At 32.9% G+C, this 12,826-nt stretch overlaps 1 protein-coding gene across 2 annotated transcripts in view; it reads left to right on the top strand.

Annotated features, from left to right (window-relative positions):
• Positions 1-12,826, top strand: part of PTPRQ (protein tyrosine phosphatase receptor type Q) — a 240,750-nt gene that overhangs the window by 19,073 nt on the left and 208,851 nt on the right. For both annotated transcript variants that reach the window (XM_032296569.1, XM_032296577.1), the window contains 4 exons: positions 5,180-5,340; positions 6,142-6,253; positions 6,897-7,123; positions 12,480-12,549. In XM_032296569.1, the coding sequence (XP_032152460.1) occupies positions 5,180-5,340; positions 6,142-6,253; positions 6,897-7,123; positions 12,480-12,549 (570 nt within the window). The remainder of the gene's footprint in view (positions 1-5,179; positions 5,341-6,141; positions 6,254-6,896; positions 7,124-12,479; positions 12,550-12,826) is intronic.

Raw genomic sequence — 12,826 nt, forward strand, 5'->3', positions numbered from 1 at the left:
ACAATCCTGCATGATCTGCACATGTACCCCAGAACCTAAAGTACAACTAAGAAAAAAAAACAAAAACAAAAAAAGAAAATTGCTACAGGCCCCCCAAAATTTTGTTAGAAAATTGTTACAGGTCCTCCAAATTACAACTAGTGGTAAATGCAGATATATTTGGTTACATACAAAGATCAAATAGATCACTGAGCAAAGATTGAAGGAAAAATATAAAAAATTATTTTGTTTATACACAGGCAAAGGAAAGAGTATGGTTAGTGTGATGGCAGGATTTGCTCACTTAGAGAAAATTTTGTCAGAAGAAAAAGTGACCAAGGTGGTATCAATATCAGGAAAGTTTCAGAAAAGATACAGAATATTTGTTTTCATTTTACTTAAAGAGCACTTATGAAATAGTAAGAACTTGATGTTTTGGTTGCCTAGTGTGGTTTAGGTGATGGTTTGGGAGATTATAGGTAAGTAATTGAAGTCCCTGTTAGAATAGCACACTGACTTGAGGGACGAGTATAATAAAAGGAAATGGGAAAAGATGGTAATCCAAGTTCCCTGGTGGAGGTCTCCAGAGCAGAAAAACATCTTGCTGTTTTAGTTTTTATAAAGAGAAGGGTGGTGACGATGGAGCAATACTTGGGGATCCATTTTGAGCAAAGCATTGACTGAGTAGATATGAGGAAGGGGCTATGCTAAGAAATAAAAAACAGGTTAACAAGATGGCTTGACTGAGAGATGACCAGGGCTTTTAGAGAAAAATAGTGGAAATAGCAATCGACTATTAACCATAGCTTACGTTTAGTACTTATTTCTTGCTATGTTCAAGGCAGTCTTCTAAGCACTTCACATGTATTATTTTATTCTCACAACTACGTGGGAGGTGTTATCATCTCCATATAGATGAGGCCAGTGAGGTACAGAGATGTTAACTATTTCGCCTAAAGTCTTGTTTATATGGCAGAGTCAGGATTTGAACCCAGTAATCCAACTCTAGGACCTGTGCCCAGTGTCTCTGTTAAAAATAGATTTTTATGCCCTGGTGGCATCCAGTATAATGCTGACTTTTTGGAGGATGTTTATTTTATTTATAATTTATTTCTAGCCTATTTCTAAAATATGAGGAAGCTACAGGCACTTGATAAATATATATTGCCCTGGCATTGGACATACTTAGACTGAATCCCTTAAACCTAAATTAGAGGTCACTTTAAATAATAATCTTAGGCTTGAAAGAAAATTATAGATCATCCAATTTTGTAGTTGAATCTATTCTAAAATATTAATTCATTCATTTAGTATTTTAAAACCTGCTGTTATTTGTAAGCCACTGTGTGAAAGTTAGAGGAGCACACAGTTACCATAGTGATTGAAACTTGAAGACTTTGCCCCTGGGTCTAAATCCTGCCTCTACCATTTACCTGTTAGCTATGAGACTTGATGGAGTTACTTAAATTCTTTCTTCCTCAGTTTTCTCATTTTTAAATGTCGATAGTAGTATTTACAGTGTTGTTGCAAGTGTTACGTAAAACAATATGTGAAAGTGCTAAGCACAGTGCGTAGTGTATCATAAACTTACTAGGATTTAGTTCTTTTTATTTTGTATGTCTGCTGCTTGAATATTTCATTATCTGTCATAGTATATATTATGCCCAACCTATAATTTAATCACAGAAAAATTAAAATGTGAGATTCCAAACTTGTCAGATACAGTGTTAGTGCAGAGAAAATATAAAGTTAACGATGGTGATAAAGCTTTTAAAGTCTTAGCATTTTATTTAAAAATTTCTGCCCACTGTAGTCTTCCTTTCTTGATACCATTTTGATAGGTCTGACTCTTTTTGAATGTTCTGAGATATGTAAGATTTTGTATATATTGGATGTCTTCCCAACTCTATTAAGCTGTTTTCTGTGTAGACACAGACCATAGGATCATATTTCTCAGCTTCTCAAAATAAAATTTAGGTGAACTCACTGAAATGCTAAAGGAAATTTTAGGTAAATTCACTGAAATGCCAAGGGAAAATTTAAGAGATGCTATAGTGAGAGCTGTACTGTCTAACATGTAGTGATTAGCAGTATGTGACTGTTTAACCTGGGAACATGCCGAGTCCGAATTCAGAGGTACTGTAAGTTTAAAATATATGTGAAATTTCAAAGAGTTACTATGAAAAAATTAATATAACCACCTCAATAATTTTATGGTAATTACATGGTAATAATGCTTTTGATATATTGGGTTAAATAAAATATATTATTACAATTCTTACATGTTCCTTTTTACTTTTTAAATGCGGCTACTAGAAAATTCAAAATTACATTGTGGGCTCACTTTATGGTTTTATTGCACAGTGGTGCTTTAGAGAATTACAAGATATATTAGCATATCTGAGGCTTCGAAATACCCTGCAATAAATAAAGCTGCTTAAGAACTTATTTGACAAAGTGTTTTGATTAAAGAACATCTATTAAGCTCTAATGATACAGGGTTCTGAGGATTAATTTTTAGAAAATTACTGTCTGGAAGAAACATCTAATTAAACCTTGAATTCTTTTTGCTGGCCCTAATTAAATTGAATATGAAGTAATTTTTTTTTTCCTCTTAAAACTCCAAACATTTCCACTTCATGATGTGATTTTTATTGGTTAGTAAGAATTAGGTCAAGAACAGTATTTTTGTTTTTTAGTTTCCTATCTTTTGAGAGATTAAATTCCATGGAAAATAAATTATGTATTTATTATGGAGTCTATTTTCAGTTAATTGAATCTTCTAGCTCTTAACCAGAAAGCTGCACTCTTCCATAATGATTTAAGCATGGCTGTGGCTCCTCTACCTTTTTCTGAGCCAAGCTTCCCTCCTTTTGGCCCAGACTACCATGATTTTTTACTAATTAGCTTCCTACTGCCATTTTTACCTCACTCCAATTTATATACCACATTTCAAAATTATATTTTTCCAAAAAACAAGCTCTGATGCTTTATGCTCTCCTGCTTAAAATTCTTCAGTGGCTTCCCATTGAATTTAGGTAATAAAAACCTTAAAACCTCTAGTATGACCTACAAGACCATCAGTCTGTTCCCCTTTCTTATTTGATCCCAGGAACTCAGTCTGGCTTTCCTCAGTTACTCCAATTTTTATTCAATTCCAGGACTTCCATACACTCTGCTATTTGGAAAGGCCTTTACCAAACTCTTGTGAAGATTCCAGGCCTTCCCTCTTGATCAGATTGGTAATTGTCCAGACCAATATATTCTTTCTTCTCTTAGGGAGACACACTTCATTAGTAGCCAAGGGTCATTCAGTATGTAATATTAAACCACAGTCCAGGAAACCACATCCTGTTTTGCCACCATCCCAGTAACTAGCGCTTCACTTCTCATGTCTTCCTTTTCCTTCCAAAGTCTTATTCCATGTCTTCATTAGTTTCTTGTCTAAGACTTCATAGATACTACTTACTTTCTGGAGTCCCTGAAGAAATAATACTAACCTTCACACAAATCAGTAAATGTGAGTTAGAGTTGGTTAGACTGATCAGTCATGGTAGATTTTTGTCTATTTCAATGTAGCAGGTGAGGAGAATCAAGCTCTTTTCTCTCAATCTTGAGAATATAGAGGGCATAGGTCTGACAAAGAAATTCTACCCATCACAATCTGGGTATTTCTCTGAACTTTTGCCTTTGGTTTACAGTATTCCTAGAGTTACCAGAAAAGTGTAGTGGACAATTTGCAGGTGATACCAAGAGAATGCTTGGAACTTTGAGAATGCTGGAGTAAGCATTAATCAACTGATGTAAGCTTGGGTATGGCGGACAACATTGTGTTATAGTCATTAGAAGCATTTTCAAAGGAGATAAAGAAAAACTATTTCAAAAACATTCTCCCTTGAAACACCGAGAAAGTGACCTATTATGTTAAGATTCCTGTTATATGCTATGTGCTCTATCAATTTTGTTAGAAAATATGCATTTTATTTTCTTATATCCATTTTCAAATCATCTCTGGCAGTGGTGTTTTAAAATGATAAATGAAGTTCAAAATTAATTCCAGCCTCCTTTCTCTTAGAAACAGTGTTAGATTGAATCTGCATCAGGTATGTTTTTACAAGCTTGGCTTCATAATCTCTCTTCCTCTCCCTATGTTGTTTGTCTGGAATCTGTACTAAGGATAAGGCAGAGTGCAAACTTGACTCACTGGCAACCAATCAGAAGAACTTTATGTGAAAACTCCCTTCAAGGAGATACAGGCGGCATAAACAAAATTTTTGAAAAAGTAGAAGCAAACATAGAAAAATATGGTTGAAATGGCTAAAACAATTGATACTTATTTTATGACTGTATTTCATTTCTGATATGAAAACTTTTCTTTAGAGAAGCATCTAACCAAACGTTTATCAGATCAGCACTATAGGAAGGGAAAAAGACATTAAAAATTTTAGAAAGATAAAATAAAAATATTTATCAGAAATACCCTCCCTTAAAAAAATCTGAAAGATATTGCTTATATATTTTTCCAATTATCTTCTGTTTGGTAAATTTCCAAGTAATTGGATGAATAGTTTATATTTACTTTGTTTTAAAATGATTTAAAACATTTTTTATTGTACTTTAGGTTCTTTGGTACATGTGCAGATCATGCAGGATTGTTGCATGGGTACATACATGGCAATGTAGTTTGCTGCCTCCATCACCCCGTCACTATATCTGGCATTTCTCCCTATGTTATCCCTCCCCTACCCCCTGCGGTCCCTCCCCTAGTCCCCGAAAACAGACCCCAGTGTGTGATGCTCCCCTCACTGTGTCCATGTGCTCTCATTGTCCCACACCCACTTATAAGTGAGAACATGCAGTGTTTGATTTTCTGTTCTTGTGTCAATTTGCTGAGAATAATAGTTTTAAAGCTTTTAGAAACAATCTGGTCAACCAACAGATTTTGGCATATAAGAACTATTCCAGAAACAGAAAATTAATTGTTACATTATTTCTGATAGTTACACCTAAAAACTAGATATTGTTAAACATTTACGTGCCTAACACCCAAGTATTGTTAAAGATCATTTATTGTACTCAGTGATTTTTAACAACATGATTATTTTGGAACTAGAAACCTATACTATTGATTTTCTTTTCTATTTTTTTTTGAAACTTTAGGAGAATAACTTTATTTTAAACCTCTGTTTTTCAATATCAGAACCAGATCAACCTAGGAAACTTAAAGTCTTCAGTATTTCCACACATTCCTTTTCTCTGCACTGGAGACTACCCTCTGGTCATGTGGAAAGATATCAAGTGGATCTTGTTCCTGACAGTGGCTTTGTTACTATCAGAGATCTTGGAGGTGGAGAATATCAGGTATAGTTTTCATTATCGTACTTGCTGAGCCTAGTTGTATTTATATTTTGGTCCCAATAGAAAAGTTCTTTATGAAAATCCACTACAAAAACTTACTTCTTGTTGGGTTTTTGAAAGCATAAGTTGAAGACAAAAACATTGATGTCAAATTGATGGGAGTAAGTTTGCGCATCGGTGGACTGTTACCTTAGCAACATCTATGCTGCTTTTTTTTTTTTTTTTAAGTTCACCCTGAACCTACAGCCAGTCATCCAAGCGTTCATGAATAGTTTAACAAAGAAAAGGCAGAGCTATTGAGTAATACGGGCTCATTAATTGTGTACTTGCCAGAAGGATCTGTCTTTAAATCATTAATGCAGGCAACATTTCTCTCTAGAGCCATCAGTGTGATTCTACTGCCTGAAAAATGTAATAAAGATGGATTTTCTTATCATTTTTCTTTTACTTTTTATTGGGACTTCAGAGACACAGGTATTTCATATATACTCTTTAAAAGCAAGTTTTAAGCCATGGGCTATAGATTTCTCAAGACTTGAATTTGTTCCTTGTGACAGTGAACTAGGATGGATAGAAATGCTGACTTAGGCTGGGATAACACAGTATGTTTTATACATATTTATTTTAAAGTTATTTGGTAAGTAGTTATATAACAAATCTGTATTTTACAATAATATGAAACATTGTGATGTTATAAACAGTGCAGAGTTACATAGTGAAGTGTTAATTTTTTAAGTGTTAGATTTATTTTAGCTCTCTTGCTTTCCAGAATTTTAATGCAATTATTTGTTTGTGGTGTTCTAGGTTGATGTTTCCAATGTTGTTTCTGGGACTAGGTACGATATAACCATCTCTTCAATTTCTGCTACAACATACAGCTCACCTATGAGCAGAACAGTGACAACAAATGTAACAAGTGAGTATATGTTTTAAATTAGTTTTTAAGTAAAGTATTTGGAGTCAGTATAATTCTACTGTATGGAAATACTTATATTGGCAACATGTACATTAAATTCATGAAAACAGTGTAGAATAATTAAGCCAAAATGGAAACTTAAGAAAGTGATCTGCCTAGAACCTGCATTCTGCTGTTTCTTCAGCTTCCCTTACTTTCAAAGTGCAAAGATAATTACTCTATACTTGTTTGGGAAATAGATCAGAGAGACTGTTAATGCTAACATTTAAATAATAGAGAACCATGAAAATAAACTGGCTATATTTCCTCAGGAAGGATTATTCCATTTGTAAGATTGTTCTTGTTAGTTTTTCTGTGTAAGCCTTGAGTTAAGTGAATTTCTTTTAAAAATGATTTGGCATCAAAAGTGTATTTGGCATGTAGTATTTAGTAGCATTCCATTTTTTTACATTCTTATAAAAGAATGCTTTTGGTATTCCCCATAGCATTTTTTTTTATAGTAGCAGAGCTCTAGGGAGTATAAACTCATATTGCTCTTTGGAAACTTCAAATTTTACATTTGTAAATACTGTTATTACGTGTTTTTTTTGTGAAAATACCATAATTATTTGAGCTTTTAACAAAATGAGTTTTTAAAAAATAGAACCAGGACCTCCAGTCTTCCTAGCCGGGGAAAGAGTCGGATCTGCTGGGATTCTTCTGTCTTGGAATACACCAACTAATCCAAATGGAAGAATTATATCCTACATTGTCAAATATAAGGAAGTTTGTCCATGGATGCAAACAGTATATACACAAGTTAGAGCAAAGCCAGACAGTCTGGAAGTTCTTCTTACTAATCTTAATCCTGGAACAACATATGAAATTAAGGTAATTATTTTGTATGTGACTACTTAGTATTGAAACATTTCATTCATTTTAAAAGCGTAAGAGGTTTTTCCCAACTTCTCAAGGCTTTACAGCTAAATACAGTCCACGACTGATGAACAGTGGTCAGAGTAAATGGCCTCACACCCACCTGGGATTTTAAAACTTGGTAAAATGTTATTGTCTCTTTTCATTTTAATTTTTATGTATATTTATATGTTGCCTTTTTTATTTTTCTATGAATATTTTTGTATTTATATATATACATGTGTGAATATAATATAATACTCTAGAAAATAAAAATTATGTAAAGTTTAAGAAGGAAAGGTTAAATTCAAACAAGAGGCCAGGGTAGTTTGAATGTAGATATGTAAACCGTAGGATGTTACACAGTTATTAAAAATTGACTTGCAAATTTTATTCTCCAATTTCCTAGGAACCAAAGTAAAAAGGGAAATAAATCTGTTATACTATTTATGTATGAAAATTGTATACTAATTGCATAGGGGAGCTCAAATATTTTCTTTTATTTCTTTTTTTTTTTTTTTTTTTGGTGCTTTAGATTGGAAAGAAAGTCTTCATTGAAGGATTAATAGCTGCAGGACTGGATTTTGTAAACTTCTTTCCATAACAGCTAAGGGTAAAATAATAAAACCAAACAGTCAAAATAATTTTGCCAGGTGTTGAGATATTATGGTCTAAGAACATGGCCTTGATCTATATATAAAATTTAGACTCCAAAGAAATATCTTGTTTTTTTTTTTAAATTTATTTTTGATTTGGGGGTATGTGTACAGGTTTGCTACATGGGTATATTGCGTAATGGTGGGGTTTGGGCTTCTAGTGTACCTGTCACTTAAATAGAAATCATTGTGCCCAATAGGTAATTTTTCAATCTTCACCCTCTCCCATCTTCCCCATTTTTGAAATCTCCAGTGTTTATTATTTCCATTATTATGCCCATGTATACTCATTTTTAGCTCCTACTTGTGAGAATGTATGTTATTTGATTTTCTGTTTTTGAGTTATTTCACTTAGGACATGTTCTCCAGCTCCATCCATGTTGCTGAAAAGAACATGATTTTTTTTTTATACCTGCATAGTATGTTATGGTATATATACATCCCACTTTCTTTATCCAATCAAACATTGATGAATACTTAGATTGATTCCATGACCTTGCTATTGTGAATAGTGCTGTGATAAACATGAGTGATGGTGTCTTTGCGATACCATGTTTTCTTTATTTCTTTTTTTTTTTTTGAGACAGAGTCTCACTCTGTCACCCAGGGTGGAGTGCAGTGGCACAATCTCAGCTCACTGCAACCTCTGCCTCCCGGGTTCAAGAGATTCTCCTGTCTCAGTCTCCCGAGTAGCTGGGATTACAGGCACCCGCAACCATGCCCTGCTAATTTTTTGTATTTTTACCATGTTTTCCTTTCCTTTGGATAGATACATAATAGTGGGATTGCTGGGTTGAATGGCAGGTCTAGTTTTAGGTCTTTGAGAAATCTCCATACCGTTTCTCATAGAGGTTACATTTCCAGCAACAGCATATTAGTGTTTCATTTTCTCTGCATCCACACTGCCATCTGCTTTTTTTTTTTTTTTTGACTTTTTAATAATAGCCATTCTGACTGGTATAAAATGACATCTCATTGTGGTTTTAATTTACATTTCTTTGATAATTCTTAATGTTGAGCATTTTTAATATACTTATTGGCCACTTGTATGTCTTCTTTTGAGAAATGTGTGTTTACGTTTTTTGCCCACTTTTTAATGGGATTTTTCTCTTTGTTGTATTGTTTGCATTCCTTATAGATTCTGGATATCTGTCCTTTGTTGAAGGCATAATTTGCAAATATTTTCTCCCATTCTGTATGTTCTCTGTTTACTCTGTGAGTTATTTCCTTTGCTGCACAGAGCTTTTTAGTTTAATTAAGTCCCATTTAAGTCTATTTTAGTTTTTGTTGCACTTGCTTTTGACGTCTCAGTCATAAATTGTCTAGTCCAATGTCCAGAAGAGATTCACCTAGTTTTTCTTCTAGGATTTTTATAGTTTCAAGTTTTATGTTTAAGTCCTTAATCCAGCATGAGTTAATTTTTGTGTGTGGTGAGATATAGGGATCCAGTTTTATTCTTTTGGATATGGCCAGCCAGTTTCCCCAGCACCTTTTATTGAACAGATATCCTTTCCTCATTTTTTAATTTTTGTCAACTTTGTTGAAGATCAGTTGGTTATACGTATGTGGTTTTATTTCTGAGTTCTCTATTCTCTTCCATTAATGTATATGTGCATTTTTGTACCAGTACTGTGCTATTTTAGTTACTATAGCTTTGCTGTATAATTTGAAGTAAGATAATGTGATGGCTCCAGATTTGTGTTTTTGCTTAGGATTGCTTTTATAATTGGGCTCTTTTATGGTTTCATATGAACTTTAGTATTGCTGTTCTAATTCTGTGAAAAATGACATTGGTAATTTCATAAGAATTGTGTTGAATCTGTAGACTGCTTTGGGTGGTATGGTGTGTTAATTCTTCCAATCCATGATCATGGGATGTTTTTCCATTTGTTTGTGTCATCTATAATTTATTTCATGAGCGTTTTGTAGTTCTCTTTGTAGAGATTTTCACCTCCTTGGTAAAATGTATTCCTAGATCTTTTATTTTATTTTGTGGCTATTGTAAATGAATTTAATTCTTGATTTCATTCTAAGTCTGAATGTTACTGGTGTATAGAAATGCTACTTATTTTTGTACACTGAATTTATGTCCCAAAACTTCACTGGAAGTTGTTTATCAAGTCTATGATTATTATTTTGAAGCAGTCTTTGGGGTTTTCTAGATATACAATTATGTCATCAGTGAGCAAAGGTAGTATGCCTTCGTGTTTTTCAATTTGGATGCCTTTTATTTCTTTCTCTTGCTTGATTGCTCTGGATAGGCCTTCCAGTACTGTGTTGAATAGGAGTAGTGAGAGTAAACATCCTACATTTGTTCTATTTCTTAGGGGGAATGCTTTCAACTTTTTCCATTCATGTTGGCTGTGGGTTTGTCATATTATGGCTCTTATTATTTTGACATATGTTCCTTTTATGCCTAGTTTGTTGAGGGTTTTTATCATGAAAGGATATTGAATTTAATCAAATGTTTTTTCTCCATCCATTGAGATAATCATATAACTAACAGGGTTGGGAGAAAAGTATTGAAAAAAACTTTAATAAAAACGTAGACTATTTTTACTTACAAAACTCATAAAGGCTAAATTACTTAATTTAAACTTAATTTATTTTCTGAAAAAGTCACTAAGCTAAAGCTTTTAAAAACAGTTTTAGCTATCTCTGCGCATTGTACTTTATAGAGTGTCTTTACAAATTATCTTTGATACTTTATGAAATAGAAAACTTGGTCAATTATTTTGAAAAACTTTAGCTTAGTGACTTTTTTCAAAAATGAATTGTTTAAATTAAAGAGTTTTGCCTTTATAAGTGAAAATATTTCATCTTTAAATTAAACTTGTAGTTTACTTTTGATTTTTCTTCCAACCTTGTTGTATATACATATCTGTTGTTGACATTTTGGATATTGGTTTGAACATTTCTAAAGAGCCACTTTTGCTAAGAATTGTGAACTCAATGTAGTTACTTTCAACAAACAGTTCTTGGACATTTACTATGTCTTTTGCATTTATAAAAATGTTTAGTCCTTTATGTAATTAATATGCAAAATTTAACATAATCTTATTTGAATACTACAGAAAGATGAGCTTATAAAAAGCAGGGCTAAATTAGTTAGGTCATAGGAAAATGCTTCCAGTTAAGGGATATCTATGACATTTCCAAGAGATAATAAAGAATACAAATATCTTCTGGATCCTCCCTCAACATAACATTAATATCTTCTTTAGGCCTTGAAAATAGTTAAATATAGAGAAGAAAATATACAAAACCTGTGTAAATATGGGATTTTATATAACTGAGATGTTCTTCCTAGAGGATAAGAAATATTGGGAGAGATTTTGCCAGGAAGTTTTTCCTTACTGGAACTATGCCTATTTGCAGAATTAAGAACACGGTCGGAACTAGAAAGCAAATAGTAATAGTATGATTCCCACCATGAGAAAAGAAAGAAACAAATTCTGACCCATGTAGAAGTCAAAATAGACTATTGATGACTATTTTATGAAGGAAACATAGCTTAAAGAATAGGCAACCTTTTTCTGACATCTGAGTATCATATAATATAGGTATTTTGTGTCAACATGCACATATTCAGATTATTAATATGTCAATATATGCTATTGGGCATAATTAAAAATTTTTAATGTGTGCTATAAGAGACTATTTCTGATAGGAAGGTGATTTAGTCAGCCTAGTTCTGTTTAGATCTATTTTTATGGAGTTTGAATTTTTATTCCTTTGAATTCTCTTATTTAAGGTCTATTGGGAAGCCCTTAGTCTCCGTTTCATCCCACATTTTATAAATCATTGTGTAACCTTTACTCTGTTCAAATAAATGTTAGTTATTGCAGAATTCCAAAGGGTATTTGGCATGGTACATTTGATATCTTCAGTATAAGTCATGCTATGGGGAAAATCCTGTTAAGCATTTTACATATGCTATTTCATTTACTCCTCAGCATAATCCTATAACATAGATACGTTACTATTCCCATTTTAAAGACAAGAAAAATGTTACTTACAACAGTTAAGTAAATTGCTTGAAGCTACTTATCTGAGAATTGGTGGAGCTACAGTTAAGCCAAGTTATGATTCCAGTCATGGCAATTACAAAAGCTTGAGTCTTAATTTCATTTATGATATTTTCTCTGTCTGTTCTAATCAATTGAAAGAGATTGTTGAAGTCAAATTTTTTTATCTTTAAAATTCTAGAATTTTTAGTTTAAATTATTAATTAAATCTACTTATTTTTAAAACAAGTTTTTGAGTATTTATTTGCCTGATTAGATTGTGAACTCTAAGGTACTGTATACGTAGTCTCTTGCATTTGTTACAGAAATAGCTGTAGCATCTTTTATGTAGTGGATATAGTAGAGAAAGACTGAGCTTTTGAAATAAACCCAAGTGCGACTGGATTCTTGTTTTACCATTTATTCCTTTGTGACCTTGGGCAAGATATTTGACCTCTCTCCGCCAGTTTTCTCATCTATAAAATTTTGACAATAATACTTTATAAGTTAATTATATGGATAGCTCCATATTTACCTTGTTTCATGACAGTATTACAAAAGTATCTTTGGCATTTATCTTATGGATAAGTCAAAGTTGTTTTTTAAATTTTAGATTCTCTTTTTTCAGGGAGTAAAACATTTGAACACAATCTTTTTGCTTTGTTCTAGGTTGCTGCTGAAAACAGTGCTGGTATCGGAGTGTTTAGTGATCCATTTCTCTTCCAAACTGCAGAAAGTGGTAATTTTCCTGTCATTTATTTTAAATTGACCTAGTCATGAGTTTCTGTCATTTAAAATAAATAAGAATATAGGCTTGGTGCAGTGGTTCAGGCCTATAATCCCAGAACTTTGGGAGGCCAAGGTGGGCGGATCACGAGGTCAAGAGATGGAGACCATCTTGAACAATATGGTGAAAACTTGTCTCTACTAAAAATATAAAAGTTAGCTGGGCATGGTGACACGCACCTGTAGTCCCAGCTACTTGGGAGGCTGAGGCAGGATAATCACTTAAAACT

The sequence above is a fragment of the Sapajus apella genome, unplaced genomic scaffold (assembly GCF_009761245.1).
Source record: "Sapajus apella isolate SASKATOON/1434 unplaced genomic scaffold, GSC_monkey_1.0 scaffold2, whole genome shotgun sequence".
In the NCBI taxonomy this organism is placed as follows: domain Eukaryota; kingdom Metazoa; phylum Chordata; class Mammalia; order Primates; family Cebidae; genus Sapajus; species Sapajus apella.